This window comes from Eumetopias jubatus, unplaced genomic scaffold (genome assembly GCF_037043125.1).
Source record: "Eumetopias jubatus isolate StellerSeaLion01/CBP00866 unplaced genomic scaffold, mEumJub1_p1.0 scaffold_14, whole genome shotgun sequence".
Lineage (NCBI taxonomy): Eukaryota > Metazoa > Chordata > Mammalia > Carnivora > Otariidae > Eumetopias > Eumetopias jubatus.
Window position 1 is genome coordinate 2841950 of NW_028274820.1, and position 17049 is coordinate 2858998.

The window sequence follows — 17049 nt, forward strand, 5'->3', positions numbered from 1 at the left end:
GAAAAAGAAGCCTGGGGACCAATCTAAGTTGATCCAGGAGTAGCCTTACGTGCTGCACTGTGGTTTGTGGCTGAAGAGGACTGTATGCTAAGGAAGGAGTTTTTTTGGCCACTCAACCCAAAGACTAACTCTGCAACCTTTGGCATCATATTGACTATTTGTTTTACCTCTACTTCAAAAATCATTTTTAGTTTTGCCATTACTTGTCGGGGTAGTTTTAAGGTGAAGGGTAAGAGAAAAACTTGGAAGACTTCATAAGGGAGATGCTCCAGAGATCTGAGATGATCCGAGGTGCCACTTACATTTGAGTTCTGGTTGCTGGACTTTTTGTGGACATGGTTTAAATGCTTAGATGTGAAATGCTTTGTAAGAGCCAGTGGAAGAGACAGAGAAGACTGAGCTATGTCCCCGTCCCTCTAGGAATGAATAACTGGGTAGGAACCAGAAGACCATGATCACGTAGCATGTTAGGTAACGGCAAGGCGAGGTTAGAAGCGCGTGAGTGGTACTGCCTTAGAGCTGTCAGTCCAGAAATGGCAGCTGGGTCCATGGGTTGGATGGTGGGAGAGATCCAGTCGAGATGGGGGAACATGGCTATGAAAGCAGGTGGTAATTCAGGGAAGCACCTGTCATCCAGAGGTACCACATAGGGTCCTGTGGTAATTAGGTAGGGCCAGCGCCAGGAAAGCCAGAACAGGCACTTTCCCAGGATTCAAGGAGCAGGGAAGTCAGCTGTGGTCAATAGACAGAAAGCCAGCTGATGAACCGCACAGACTCAGTCTCCACCACAGAATCTCTAGCTAAGAACATACTGACAGATAAAGACGAGGCGTGGAAAAGACAGCAAGAAGGCCATTTTTCACCTGGAATATAAGACAACATTGAACCAAACACTCCTCCCCGCCACCCCCCCAATTGTTGATGCTGAGTGTCAGAGTTTAGAACTAACCGTTCTCTTCTTGACTCATGTCAGGATCAGCTTAGAGTCTGAGTTGGGGGTGGGCAGAAGGGGAGGGAGAGTGGGGAGAATATTTTAAGAATGTACTTTATATTTTGGAGATTTTATTTATATGCGAGAGAACACGCACATGCGAGTGCAGGAGGGGCAGAGGGAGAGAGAGAGAGAGAATCTTGAGCAGACTCCGCACTGAGCAGGGAGCCTGATGTGGGGCTCGATCGTATAACCTGAGATCATAACCTGAGCCAAAACCAAGATTCAGAAGCTTAACCAACTGAGCCACCCAGGCACCCTGAGAACGTCCTTTAAGCGGTGTCCAGAGGATAATGATTACAATGATGTGAGTCTCAAAAACTGCCACCCTCCACAAAGGGACACAGTTAGGACCTTGTTGGGACTGCCCCCCAGAGGACGGGGGATCTCAGCGCGATCCTGGTAGTTGGCAATCACTTCTCACCCTCTGGAGTGTTCCTTACACAGATTCACTCATCGCAGGTGATTGTCGATATGGTCACACCACTCAGACACCACGGTCTTCTCCAGAGTGCTTTGTACAATCGTGTGGTTTTAAAGATCTGGGAGTATCAGAAACCAAAAATGTCTGCTCTGAGCTGGCTGCTGCTTCTCTCCTTTCAGTGCTTTGGGCTCCTGGGGCCCAACGGGGCCGGGAAGAGCACCACATTCAAGATGCTGAGCGGGGATGCCCCTCCGACCTCAGGACATGCTGTCGCCAGGACTCCCACAGGGTAAATCCGGATGCGGTCATTCTTGCTGCCTGACACACAGCCCGTGTTCCCTCAGTCCTATGCCTGGAGTCTGAGATGCACTTCCCTCCAGATTCACCCTCCAGTTAGCTGCCAGGTGCCTCTTCTCAGACAGGGAAGAACTCCAGGGCCAATGAGATAAGGTCCCTACATCTGGCCACAGGGTCAAGGACATGTCTGCAGAAAGCACGCAGGGCTGCCCTCTTTTGTGGCCCCCGATGGGCTCTGGGTGTCTGGCTGCTGACACAGGTGAGTGGGAAATGGCCAGGGGCTGGCTCTTCTTTCTTCACCAACAGATCCAGCTTCAAACACCCCCACCCATGGGACAGTGGCCCCAGGGGGCTATGTGGTTTCCCTCTTTCACCACCCAGACCCCCTCTTTCAGGGGGTTGACAGCTTTGGACCGGGGAGAGTAAACGTATGAAAATCCAGATGGTGGCATCTGGGGAAGCAGGGAAGACATCTATCCCCCCTTGCTGCAAATACTGTGGAAGATTGTGGGTGTTCTGCATGCCGCAGACTGTCCGAGGCCACCGGGTCCCGTGGGGGCTCTATGGGTAACCCCACAGAGTTTTATCTCCATGTGTCACTCCTAATGCAGCCAGTTAGGGTGCATATCACCTCATTCTCTGATTCCTTCCGGGCTGCACTGCTGACTTGGGGACATGTACCCAGGGGTGTGGGTGCCATCAGAAGTGTGGTCATCGAGTCAGATGAGGTGCTGACTTCTCTGTCCCTGCTCTGGTCAGGGCCATTAGAGGTTCTTGTCTCTCCAAAGAAGGAGAATCCTGGTTCCAAACCTCTCTGGAGGCTGGATTGGCTGCTTGCTTCTTGCTGTAAGTTTGCCCAAGGAGCTGACTTGCCCCAGTTGCACTAACTAAAATCTCCCGCTTGCAAGTTTAGGGCTCTTTCCGGGCGGGCCCTCTGCATGCCGTCATGTGAGTCCCAAAACGGATGTTTCCATGGCTCCCTCTATATGCACACTTCTTCCTTTCCATACCGGATTATAAGGTCCCTGGCATATATCTTTTTTTTCTACTGCAGCAAATTCACTGCAACTTGACAACGTTGATAATAGATTTCAGACATCCGTTGCTCAACTTACATAAGGAAAACCATGTCCTCCGAAGGTCCTTCTATAAATAGCTCCCGTCTGAGTACCATAGTTGATTTCATAGCCTGTCTGTTGGGGTCACCGAGTCACTTTTAAGTATGCCTGGAAATAATGCACTTGAGTGCATAATGTATACATTATACAAATAATGTATATATGGGTTCAAATAGAGTAATTGAAAAAAAGTTGTTCAAAAATATTAAAATCACCCATGAATTGGCTAATTCTTTGCATCGACAAATACTTACTGTCCTTCTATGATGTGCCAGGCAGTGGGAGATTTTCTTGGACTCTTAAAATGCAGTGTTAATATTTACGTGTCTCCTGCTGGTGTAATTTATAGACATACATTCATATTTGTGTGTATGTATCTAATTTTTAAAAAAGCTTTTATTTATTTGAGAGAGAGAGAGAGAGAGAGGGCGAGAGAGCAAATGAGCAGGTAGAGGGGCGGAGGGTGAGGCAGAAGCAGACGCCCTGCTGAGCAGGGAGCCCAATGTGGGGCTCAATCCCAGGATCCTGAGATCATGACCTGAGCCGAAAGCGGACACTTCATCAACAGAGCCACCCAAGCACCCCTATATCTAATTTTATCTATTATCTGTGTGTGAAGTATGGGTGATTAAATGTGTTTGTGTGGAGAGATGCATATTTTAAAATCAGACAAGAATACAAAGATCATTTATTTGGTATACTTCATTTACATTATTCCACGAGCATCTCCCAATCCCCTTCCATAATAGTTATTGTTTTAATTTTTTACAAATCTGGTGGGCATGAAATCTCACTGTTAAATTAATTCGCACTTCTTTGATTATTCATGAACTTGCGTGCTTTTCCCAAACATTTATTTGTTTGGTAGGTTTCCTTCCTGCCAATTTCCTGTCATGCCCTTTGTTCTTTTCTCTGTAAGGTTGTCTGTCTTTTGGTTACTCATTAATGTAAGAGTTTTTCATACATTCCACTGGAAAGTAATCTTTTTTTTAATTTTAATTTTATTATTTTTAAAATTTTTATTTTTAAAATTTTACTTAAATTCAAGTGTAATATTGGTTTCAGGAGTAGAATTTAGTGATTTGTCACTTACATATAACACCCTGTGCTCATCCCAACGCATGCCCTCCTTAATTCCCATCACCCAGTTAACCCCCTCCCCTCCAGCAACCCTCAGTTTGTTCTCTATAGTTAAGAGTCTCTTATGGTTTGCCTCCCTCTGTTTTCATCTTATTTTAGTTTTCCTTCCCTTCTTCTACGTTCATCCGTTTTGTTTCTTAAATTCCACATCTGAGTGAAATCATGTATTTGACTCGGTCTGACTTATTTCGCTCAGCATAACACCCTCTAGTTCAATCCTCCTCATTGCAAATGGCAAGATTTCATTCTTTTTGATGGCTGAGTAGTATTTCAGCCAATGAAAAGTACATTGTATATAAAAATATATACAGTGTATATATACACCACATATGTACATTGTGTGTGTCCATATATATATGTACATCTTTTTTAAATTTTTTTTTTAAGATTTTATTTATTTGACAGAGAGAGACACAGCGAGAGAGGAAACACAAGCAGGGGGAGTGGGAGAGGGAGAAGCAGGCTTCCCGTGGATCAGGGAGCCCGATGCGGGGCTTGATCCCAGGACCCCGGGATCATGACTTCAAGCGAAGGCAGACGTCTAACGACTGAGCCACCCAGGTGCCCTTTATCCATTCATCGGTCGATGAATGGGCTCTGTCCATAGTTTGGTTATGGTTGATAATGCTGCTATAAACATTAGGGTGCATGTGCCCCTTCAAATCAATATTTTTGTATCCTTTGGGCAAACACCTAGTGGTACAGTTACTGGATCGTAGGGTAGCTCTATTTTTAACTTTTTGAGGAACTTCCTTACTATATTCCAGAATGACTGTACCAGTTGGCATTCCCACCAAATAGAAACTAATCTTTTGTATGTATTATGTGTTTTAAGAATTATCTTTCAGTGGTACCTTGAATTTTAACTTTGTTTTATAAGTTTGTGTGTGTAGATGTTTGCAGTTTTGATGAAGCCAATTTATCATTTTTTCCTTTGTTATTTCTTATTCTTTGAATCTTAAGAAATTCTTCTCTTTCTAAGGTCATAAAGCTTAACATTCTTGTATTTAATTTATATTTAGAGTTTATATTTAGAACCACTGTGTGGTAGAAACATAATTTGATGTTTTTCCTTTTTTTCAAATATATGTATTTATTTTTTATTTTTAGAGAGAGTGAGAGAGAGCAGGGGGAGAGGGGCAGAGGGAGAGAGAGAATCCCAAGCAGACTCCAGGCTCGGCTCAGCACAGAGCCCCACGCAGAGCTCGATCCCATGACCCTGAGATCATGACCTGAGCCGGAATCAAGAGTCTGAGGCTCAACTGACCAAACCACCCAGGCGCCCCTTGATTTTTTTTTCTATCCTGAGTTCCAGTTTGGTTAATGCCATTTTTTCACCACGGTGTCTTCTTGTCCATCAGTCGGAAGCACTTCTCTATATACCGTGTCCTCAATATGCTGGGGCCCTTGGTCTTGATTTCTCTTGCTTCGTGATGCATCCCACATAGCTTCCCTGCCTGTCTGTCTTCTGAGTTCTTGATTTTCAGAATTGTTTGAACTCCTTTGGGACCTTTTTATTATTTTTAGGATCATTTTACCACTCACTATAAAAAATGTCACATTATTTACATTTTGATTGGAATTGCATCGCATTTATACTATAATTTGAGGAAGTTGAGATCTTGATGAAATTCTGTTTGCCTTTTCCATGACTGTAGTATATATAGACATTTATTTAGGTTGTTTAAAAAATAACATTTATTTATTTATAAAAGATTTTATTTATTTATTTGAATTTATTAGAGAGAGAGGGCAGGAGCACGAGCAGGTGGAGGGGCAGAGGGAGAGGGAGAAGCAGACTCCCCACGGAGCAGAGAGCCCAACTCGGGACTCGATCCCAGGACCCTGAGATCATGACCTGAGCCGAAGGCAGACGCTTAACCTGCTGGCCCATCCAGGCGCCCCTAAAAAATACATTTAATTATACTTTTACAGAGTGCATGCATATCTTTTTCAGATTTATTCATCCAGATGAATTTGTCTCTATCAGGAAGTATTTAATCTCTTAATGGTTGGTTCTTTTGAATTTCTTCTCGTTAGATTTTCTCATAGCTTGGGACTCCGCTAGCTGGCCTCCCAAGTGAGTGTGTTCGTGTGTTTTGCGTTTGCTCTCCTTTCCTATGTGTCACCTTCTGTCAGTTGGGTGCTTCCTTCCCCCCTTGATTCTCCAGCTATCCCATGCAGAACCAGGTCTTGTGTTGAAGGATTTGGGGTCCCAGCCTGCAGCTATAGGGGAGACTGTCCCATTCCCAGTCACGGCACAGCTTCGTCTGGGCGCTGTGCTGCTGACCAGCCTGGAGGATTAGCAGCTTTCTTGTACCCCAGGTCCCCAGCCCGCTTCTCTCAGCCTCGTTCAGGAGAGGTGGGGCTGTGCTGTAGACCCAGCTATCACACCGGACCTGGTTCTGGTCCCTCTTCGTCAAACAGGAGTGCGTTTGGTCCCCATTACCTTGCAGGGGCCAGACTCCTAGCTGCTTTATGTAACTCAGATCGGAAACCCAGCAGGCAGTGGCTCGAGATCCTGCTCTAGGGTTCTTCTTGTTTCTAATGCCTGGAGATATTTGAGTGTGTGTTTCTTTTCTAGACACTAATTACATAGCCATGAAGGAAGCAAATAAAATCTATTCACCATTTTTTGCGTGTACAGGAAGACATGTAAAGCATTGTGTCCACAGTTTCCATTGAGATTTTAATTGCTTTTATGTTGCATTTATAGATTAATTTGGCAAGGACTGAAATTTTTATTCTGTGTCTTCTCTTCTGCAAACCTTGCACTATCCAAGAACTCTCAAAATAATATGAAATGGCAGTACATCTACTGCTCACTAGGGTGGAAGTATTTGTTTTACTAAATGTGATGGTTTGGAAACCATGTACATATTATTTGTCTTGTTAATATTATTTTGTAATTTTATTTAAAGTTCTTTAAGGCAAATCTTAAATTTATCATTTTAGCATTCATACAAATGAACATTTTGTAGTTCTTTTTCTTTTGACATCGTGATGTCATTAATGGAAGATTTTTGATTACTGAGCTCTTCTTACCCTCCCGCAGTAAACTTAATTTTGTTATGGATGTACATTTCCTTTTATTTACTAAATTTTGTGTAGAATTTTAAATTTATGATTCATAAGAAAAAGTAGTTTGCTGTTGAAAACTTTCATTTGCTAACCTTCCTGTTGAATTATTCCTATTTTTAATTTCTGTTGTAATTTTGACTATACTTTCTTAAAGACCTATTTACTTAATTTAAACATTTTAACTACTGCAGGGCGCCTGGGTGGCTCAGTCGGTGAAGCGTCTGCCTTTGGCTCAGGTCACGATCCCAGGGTCCTGGGCTTGAGCCCTGCATGGGGCTCCCTGCTCAGCGGGGAGCCTGCTTGGAATTCTCTCTCCCTCTGCCCCCCGCCCCTCCACTCTCTCTTTCTCAAGAGAGAAAGATGCTGAGCGGGGACTTGCCAAAAAAATAAAATTTTTTTTTAAAGATTTTATTTATTTGTTTGAGAGAGAGAGAATGAGAGACAGAGAGCACGAGAGGGAAGAGGTCAGAGGGAGAAGCAGACTCCCCGCTGAGCGGGGAGCCCGATGCGGGACTCGATCCCGGGACTCCAGGGTCATGAGCTGAGCCGAAGGCAGTCGCCCAACCAACTGAGCCACCCAGGTGCCCCCAAAATGAAAAATTTTTAACTACTTCTAACTTCTAACTAATTCTAACTTCTTGATTTGAGTGATTTTTAAAGTCTTCCTTCTCTAAATAAATTATCAAAACATTAAGTCTATAGATACTCTTCTTTGTCCAGCTCTACCTTGGCCCTGAAAATGTAAAAAGTGGTATTATTGCTCTTACTGTCCTTTAAATGACATATATAATTTTGAGTTAATCTTTCAGCAAGTTTCATAGAAGAACATTTCTGATACTCAAAACCTTGTGTTTCTTTGTTTAATTTTTTAAAAAATTTCCTTTTACGAAACTTTCCAATGAAGTATAAGTTACAAATAGAAAAGAAGTTCTCAGTGAATTTTTACAAAGCAAATACACTTTTATAATATGTACCTAGCTCAGAAAGGACCAGATTGATACCCCTTAGACCCTTCAGATCCTAGAGTAACTCCTAGCCTGATTTTTTTTTTTTTTAGGGAGGGAGGGAAAGGGGGAGAGGTGTGGAAGGAGAGAGAGAATCTCAAGCGGACTCCCCGCTAAGTGCAGAGCCCCATTCAGAGCTCAATCTCACGACTCTCCTGAGATCATGACCTGAGCCAAAATCAAAGAGTTGGATGCTTAACCGACTGAGCACCCCGGTGCCCCCTGATTTTTTTAATGTAGCTGAGTGTATTATTATAAGATCAACACTTCTCTAACCAAGACTCAGGCTAATTAGAATTTTGACTGCTAACCCAGAACCACTCTGTGTGCCCGTACCAATTACTACCTCATTCTTCTAGAAGATTCTCTGCAGCTTTATCACCCAAGGTTGTCCCTAGACGCCATTTGTAAATACTCAATACAACCTTCACGTCTCTCAGTCTGCAGGTCTCTCTCCATCTCTTTCTTTTCCTTGTAATCCTCCTGTTCATCCCGCGCCATTGAACTAGGAGAGAGAGCAGTCTGTAGGCTTTGCTGGTTGAGTACAAACGGTGAAGTTTCACGTGCTTCTCTGTCCTCTCTTGCAAGGTGCAGCTGGATCCAGAGGCTTAATCAGGCTCAGGTTCCTATTTAAACATGTTGACCGCTTTATTATGTCGTTAAAGTACATGACTTAGGCATGAGTCAGTAGGAGGTAGTGTTGTTTACTTTCCTCAGGGGCACATCCTGTCTGGTTCTCGCTCTGTACTTACTTATTTATTACTGAAATATAATTGACGTGTAATATTGTGTTGGTTTCAGATGTACAATGTACAGATGTCAACGGTTTTGATGCCTCATGCCGAGGTTAATGCATTCTTTCCACGGGGACTACAAGACAGGGATATTCCAACTCTTATCTTTAGTTTCCATTGACCAGCCGGGATAATTTTATACGGAGTTGCTCTCACCACATTTTATTTGATTACTCAGAGTATATAGTTAATATTAAAAACGACAGAAGGATGCTTGTTATTTACCATTTTTCTTTACCTATTTTTCCAGATAATCAGTTTCCAGCCATCCTCAGAGGTGGAAAAATTAGGGTTGGTTTGTTGTTGATAATGCCATCCCAGTTTCATTCTGACAGATGTAGAATACATCTGAAAAATCACAGAGTTTTCTTCGTGCCTGTTTTCCCCTTTTGCTTCTTAGGATCTCTGTTTTCCTGCCTCTCCCATTTCCCGCTTGTCTGGTTTCCTCCCCTGTGTACTAGGAAGGATAACTCACAGGTTTGAATGGAATGTGCTGAGATCTTCTGTAAAAGCCACCTTGTCCAATAACAGGCATGGACTCTGATTTAAGAAATTTTTGCTTCCCTAACTTAAATGAAGACGCTGGAGACTTGAGAACCTGCCCCACTCCAAATGCTGTCTGAGTTGACTTTCTTTTTTTAAGGATTTTATTTATTTATTTGAGAGAGAGAGAGAGAGAGAGAGAGAGAGACAGCAGTAGCAAGAGGGACAGAAGGAGAGGCAAAAGGAGAGAGAATCCCAACCAGACTCCAAGCTGAGCATGGAGCCTGATGCAGGGCTCGATCTCATAACCCTGAGATCATGACCTGAGCTGAAACCAAGAGTTGGGACGCTTACCCGACTGAACCAGCCAGGCATCCCTGTCTGTGTTGGCTCTTTACTGTCGTAATTGCTGTGTCTATGGGCAGAGAATACAATTATTCTTTGGTTGGTCTGTGTCAGTTGATTAAATGTCAGTGTTTGGAACTATCGTGTTCAATAGCAGGAAATAGAACTGATCGGTTGGGTGAGTGTTTAAGGTATGTGTGATCCTGGTGAAGACTCTGAAAGGGAATCCCATGTATGGAATAGAAGCTGTCAAGTTACTATGCTATTGATTTTCCCTGCAATTGTAGAAGGAAGAAGGTGTTGTTTTGTTTCTTGGGTGGTGTGCATGGGTGTGTGCGTGCGTGCATGTGTGCGTGTGTGTGTTTCCCTAACTTCTCTATTTACCAGTACGTATGGACAAAAGAATCCAAATTTCCAAAGCAAACAAAAAATATATGGTCTGTTTTCCTCATCCCTGGAAGCCTGACTCTTGTTCATAATGCCACCCCATCATTTGTAAACTAATTGGAAAATGAAATTCAAATAGCTGTTCTTGAAAGAAAGAATACATTTACATCTCCTTAATGGCCTGCAAGTCCCTTATTATACTACATATCTGTGTAATTAGTTTAATTATAACTAAATCACACTTGCATTAATTATATTTTTAACCTTGATTATTTGTAATGTTAATTACACATTGGTATTCAAGGAATTAAATGGGTAATTAGAACACATTGGAATGTTTAACTCTATAGAGAGCTGGTATACATCTTCCTGCCCATGAAACTTATAACTTACTGCTACCTAATTGGAATACATTGATACAGTCATTCATTATTTTCAGGCCCGCTTTGTGTCTTTTTTGAGGTTATATTATCAGGAACAGGGCTCTTTTCATTTCTTGTTTAATTTATTAACATCTATGAATGTGTGTCCTCCAATTTGAGATGTCTACAGAGTTTCATAACTGACCATTATAATTTGGTTTAAATTATCTTGAGCTTCTGGTACAATGCCAGTGGTCACAGATGGGAAGACTGCACGCCAATGATCACATGCGTTTTTATTTGGCCAGTACAGCGTATGCATTTTGGGATTGGACTGCACTTGGTCAGAATGTAGACTTCCTAGTTTTCCACAGTCCCCACCCCTCCACATTGCCTCGCTTCTGACACCATCAGATGTGTAGGTGGACCGTTTGTGGCCCCTAGACAGAATAAATGCTAATCACGGTAGTTATAATGTACTGTGACCCTAGGGTTCACCAAGCGTTACGCTACATGAAGGGCTTGGCGTTTCTGATCTCATCTGACAGTTGTAACAGCCTGGGGGAGAGGACCTCATCCTGACTGAACTGATCAGGAATCTCAGGTGCAGGGCATTACGTGGTGTGCCAGAAGTCAGACTTCTGAAAAGGGGCGGAGGATCTGAATCTGAGCTTTCAACGTAGAACTTACCAGATCTCTGACTGTTGGAATTCGCAAGGACTAAGGTGCTGCATCAGAGCCAGCCGATGCCGGCCTGGCCCTTCCTGGAATCAGACTCTGGAAGTTTCCAGAGGGATAAGTTGTGCAGCCTTACCACGAGGCCGTCACCCCTTGGTCCTGGCTGCGAGGGAGGGGCAGTCTCTGAGAGGCTCGGGTATGGTTTTGTTAGTCCTGGGGCCTCCCAGCCCTCGTACTCTGCATGTCGCGTGAGTTTATAAACGTCAGGTTGCTAGGAGCATTGTGTTTGCAGGCTGTGTCAGCTTTGTGCTGGTCCTGCTGATTTATGATTATCCACAGATAAATATTTACATGGTGAAAAGGAAACCAAACAAAGCCCAAGCCTTATTTGCGTATTCCCTTTCAATTTACCTCTCTTACCTTTTCTTGATCTGGTTTTTTTTTTCTTAAGATTTATTTGTTTATCTTAGAGAGAGAGCACAAGTGGGGGGGGAAGGGGCAAAGGGAGAGGGAGAGAAGCAGACTCCCTGCTGAGCAGGGAGCCTAATGTGGGGTTCGATCCCAGGACCCTGGGATGAGCTGAAACCAAGATGCTCAACTGAGTGAGCCACCCAGGTGCCCCTACCTGTTCTTGATCTTGAGCTTTACTTCTAGTAATTGGTAAGACTTTCACTCTGATCCCAATAATAACTATATATATGTATATACATATATAAAATATTTCTTTCAAAAGAGCTTATATATAGCAAAACTTTTACCTTTTCAGACATAGATACACTCAGATTATGGTACTTATCTGAGTATGTATTGGCCATATATATGTGTGTGTATGTACATGTGTATGTGTGTGTGTATAATATAATAACATATAATATAATGTATGTAATTATATGTGTAATTTTTGTGGTAAAACACAGACACTTTTAAAAAAAATTTTTATTGTTATGTTAATCACCATACATTACATCATTAGTTCTTCATGTAGTGTTCCACGATTCATTCTTTGTGCATAACACCCAGTGCTCCACACAGAACGTGCCCTCTTTAATACCCATCACCAGGCTAACCCATCCCCCTACCCCCCTCCCCTCTAGAACCCTCAGTTTGTTTCTCAGAGTCCATCGTCTCTCATGGTTCGTCTCCCCCTCCGACTTACTCCCCTTCATTCTTCCCCTCCTGCTATCTTCTTCTTTTTTTTTTAACATATATTGCATTATTTGTTTCAGAGGTACAGATCTGTGATTCAACAGTCTTGCACAATTCACAGTGCTCACCGTAGCACATACCCTCCCCAATGTCTGTCACCCAGCCACCCCATCCCTCCCACCCCCCACCACTCCAGCAACACTCAGTCTGTTTCCTGAGATTAAGAATTCCTCATATCAGTGAGGTCATATGATACATGTCTTTCTCTGATTGACTTATTTCACTCAGCATAACACCCTCCAGTTCCATCCACATCATTGCAAATGGCAAGATCTCATTCCTTTTGATGGCTGCATAATATTCCATTGTGTATATATACCACCTCTTCTTTATCCATTCATCTGTCGATGGACATCTTGGCTCTTTCCACAGTTTGGCTATTGTGGACATTGCTGCTATAAACATTGGGGTGCACGTACCCCTTCGGATCCCTACATTTGTATCTTTGGGGTAAATACCCAGTAGTGCAATTGCTGGATTGGATGGTAGCTCTATTTCCAACTGTTTGAGGAACCTCCATACTGTTTTCCAGAGGGGTTGCACCAGCTTGCATTCCCACCAACAGTGTAGGAGGGTTCCCCTTTCTCCGCATCCCCGCCAACATCTGTCGTTCCCTGACTTGTTCATTTTAGCCATTCTGAGGGGTGTGAGGTGGTATCTCATGGAGGTTTTGATTTGGATTTCCCTGATGCCAAGCGATGGTGAGCACTTTTTCATGTGCCTGTTGGCCATTTGGATGTCTTCTTTGGAAAAATGTCTGTTCATGTCTTCTGCCCATTTCTTGATTGGATTATTTGTTCCTTCGTGTTGAGTTTGGTAATTCCTTTATAGATTTTGGATACTAGCCCTTTATCTGATATGTCATTTGCAAATATTTTCTCCCATTCTGTCGGTTGTCTTTTGGTTTTGTGGACTGTTTCTTTTGCTGTGCAAAAGCTTTTGATCTTGATGAAATCCCAATAGTTCATTTTTGCCCTTGCTTCCCTTGCCTTTGGCGATGTTTCTAGGAAGAAGTTGCTGCGGCTGAGGTCGAAGAGGTTGCTGCCAAAACACAGACACTTTTATTTACACTTTAGAAAGCAAACAGACTGCCCACAAGGAATGGTCAGGAACCTTGAAGTGTAGCTCCTCGATTCATCTGTGTAAATCGTTTTTCTGGCCACAGTAGGTAACTTTTAACTTCCCTTTCAGAAACTTCACAACTTCGTGTGTTTCAGGATACTTCTAACTTGGTAATAATGTTACCAAATTCCCCTGAGGCCATTACTTAATATTTCTCATAGGAAACCATGATGCTTCTCAAGCATACAATTAAGAAGATACTCATACCTGGACATTTTGTAGGGAAACTGCGGAATCCAAATATACAGACAAGATCTTAAGGAAAGAAGAGAGAAAAAGACCATAAAGGAGTAAAATTAGGCTTGTGCCTGTTCAAAATGGCAGCTACCAACCACTTGTGGCTTTGAAGCTTCATAAAATTTTTTTCTTTTTTTTAATTTATTCGGTGGGGGAGGGGCAAGGGAGAGAGAATCCCAAGCCGACTCCGTGCTGAGCCTGGAACCTGACGCCAGGCTCGGTCTCACGATCCTGAGATCATGACCTGAGCTGAAATCAAGAGCCAGATGCTGAACCGACTGAGCCACCCAGGCGCCCCTAAGCTTCCATTTAAATACATTCACTTAGAAATCTAAGTCAGCGGGATATATGAGTTTAACAGTGTCTGTTTCAGACAGATACAGAACATTTTCATGGTTGCAGGAAGTTCCCTTGGACTTGTGCTGAATTAAATGAATGGCCACCTTCTCAGCAGCGAGACTATAAACCGGAAGAACAGAATAGCAGCTTCCCGGAAGGAGCCGGAAGGAAGCTTTGACAGGTTAACGGTAGATGTATCCGGGTAGGGATTATGGATAGTTTTTACTCGTTCCTTGTTCCCTCCTTTCCTTTCCAAATCTTGTGTTATGATCCTGTGTTAAATTGTCAGGTAATTAAATGATAAGCAATAGAAAAACTCTTTTAAGACACAGGCATTCTTGGGGCGCCTGGGTGGCTCAGTCGTTAGGCGTCTGCCCTCGGCTCAGGTCATGATCTCAGGGTCCTGGGATGGAGCCCCGCATCGGGCTCCCTGCTCAGAGGGAAGTCTGCTTCTCTCTCCCTCTGCCCCTCCCCCTGCTCATTCTCTCTCTCTCTCAAATAAATAAAATCTTAAAAAAAATAAAAGACAGGCATTCTCGTCACGTGTCAGACCAACATTTTGGAGTCTGTTCCATTTTAATGCGTGCAGCTGGGACAGACCTTTCCTCTCCTCCTTCCCCCCTTGGCTTCCTCCTGTCTTAAGTGATCACTATCTGAGAATTCATGTGAGCAATAACTGTTAGGCACTGTAATGCCATCACATTGCTAAGTATTCTGGGTGTCACACTTAGGAACTTATATACAGATTACTCTGCTTCATTTAAACCACTGTAATACCAATTTTGCAAAAAAGGCATAGGACTCATTTATTGCTTCTAAAAGCCTTATTTTTCTTTAGACTAACATGAATCACAGATTAGAGTAATTTAAATCATAAGCTCACCAACTAGGAATTACTTGAAAATTTGTTTCTCTCCCATTTTAAATTAAATGGCAATTTGCAATACTAATACTGACTTAGGGAAACAACGAAGGGAAATCGTCTATAATCTTACATGAAGGCGATTATTGTTCTTGTAGTCCCGGTTTTGAAAAACCAATTCTGCCATCTCTCCGTATCTATGTGTCATCTCCCTTTCATCTCTCGTGTGTGGGCATTATATATGTATCTGTCAGTAATTTCTATGTACCCATCTATCGTGCATGTATTATGCCCGTGTGTATCTACTACATCTATTTATCACGTCTCTCTCATCTATTACTTACCTGTCTGTCCTGTAAACAGACATAGACACACATAAACACACATCGTTGCCACAATCATATTAACTGTTCATTCGTTTCGTCCAGGTTTCCAGTTTTCATATCATATCAGGAGTGTTTATCATTCGTGATGCGCAGATTACATACTGATCCTCCCTTCTATTCCACTGGATTTCTGTGTCTACACGTACTGAGCCATTTCTCTATCATACAATTATATTCTTCTTTTTTTTAATCTTACCTCATTTTTTTAAAGATTTATTTATTTATTTGAGAGAGGGAGAGAGAGCAGGGGGGAGGGGCAGAGGGACGAGGGAGAGGGAGAATCTTAAGCAGGCTCCACACCCAGCTTGGAGCCCAATGTGGGGCTCGATCTCATGACCCTGAGATCACGACCTGAGCTGAAATAGAGTCAGACACTTAACTGACTGCACCACCCAGGCGCCCCTCACACGATTATATTCTTACGTGAATTTTCCTTTCTTGAAGCAAAGTGTCTCTTGGATCCAACCCTCTTACTCTGTAAGAGACGGTGGTGTCTGCTGTGTGGAGGTGTTAGACATGGCAGAGGGCACAGATCAGCCACCAACCCTGACGTCAGGGGGGCAGGCCAGATCGTCACTGTACACTGACGGTTTCCAGGAGATGCACAGTGCCTTCTGCCTCAAGCTTTCCGGCAGAGGGGGTACCCCGAGTTCAGAGTCTAGAAGTTTGGTTCTGTGCACATCTTTTTGCTTCACGTCTGCTAACATATTACCTTAGATGGGGTTTGCTTCCCGTCCATGTTTGCTTCATGTCTGCTAACATATTACCTTAGATGGGGTCTCTGCCATTCGGAGTGTCTTTCTGACTCATGACCAACAGAGCTGTTGCACCACTAGGGCTGAGAATGTCATTTCATTCATTCATTCATTCATTCATTCATTCATTTTTGAGAGAGGGAGCGTGAGCAGGGAAGGAGCGGCAGAGGGAAAGGAGAGAGAGAATCCTAAACAGGCTCTACACTCAGCTCAGCACAGAGCCCCATGCAGGGCTCGATCCCGCAACCCTGGGATCATGACCCGAGCCTAACCCAAGAGTTGGACACTTAATTGACTGAGCCACCCAGGCGCCCCTGTCATTTCTTGTGTTAATGGAAAATTCTTTCAGTATGTGAAGAACTGCTGACCTTTCACACATAGTGTGCGGTGTAATTTATTATTTCGCACTGGGACTGTATCCTACACCAACACACATCTTTCTCTGGTCCTATACTGACCTACCAGTGTAATTAAATCATCTTGGGTTATCTGTTTGTTTCATCACAAAGTGATATTAGAAAAACTCTGAAAATCCCTGGGTGGAGATATGTCCCTCAGCATTCTGTTAATTAAAAGAGAATGTTCTCTGAAGACGAATATTGGAGGCAATTGCTTCCTTTCCTAGACATTTAAACACGAAAGCTAGGTTGAGGTTGTCGTCAATTTACAATCGTTTTTCCGTGAGGTTATTCTAACAGAACCCTGTTTTCTTTAATGAATAAAATAGGCTGCTGGGGGTAGGGGTTGGTAGGAACACCAACTTGGTACATTTGATTTCCTTTGTCCAAAGATTGTCAGAAGCAATCTCAAACTTAGAGGTTATCTGTTGAGCTGTGTCAAAGTTCTCAGATGAGCTTTTAGTGTTAAAATCAGTTCATATATTGTCTAAACTCATTAGCTCTCCGTAAAAGTTCCCTGTGGACACCCTTACTTCTACTGCGGGTGCCCTCACCACATGGTCACCAAGCCGTCCCCAGCATCACATAGAATCTCTGATGCCTGTGATGTTCTCTGTGTTCCCTCTTTGACCCCATTTCT

At 43.1% G+C, this 17049-nt stretch overlaps 1 protein-coding gene across 1 annotated transcript in view; it reads left to right on the plus strand.

The window, feature by feature from the left end:
* Positions 1-17049, plus strand: part of ABCA13 (ATP binding cassette subfamily A member 13) — a 315259-nt gene that overhangs the window by 230824 nt on the left and 67386 nt on the right. Inside the window, exon 44 of the mRNA XM_088018679.1 lies at positions 1595-1704. Coding sequence (XP_087874805.1) covers positions 1595-1704 — 110 coding nt within the window. The remainder of the gene's footprint in view (positions 1-1594; positions 1705-17049) is intronic.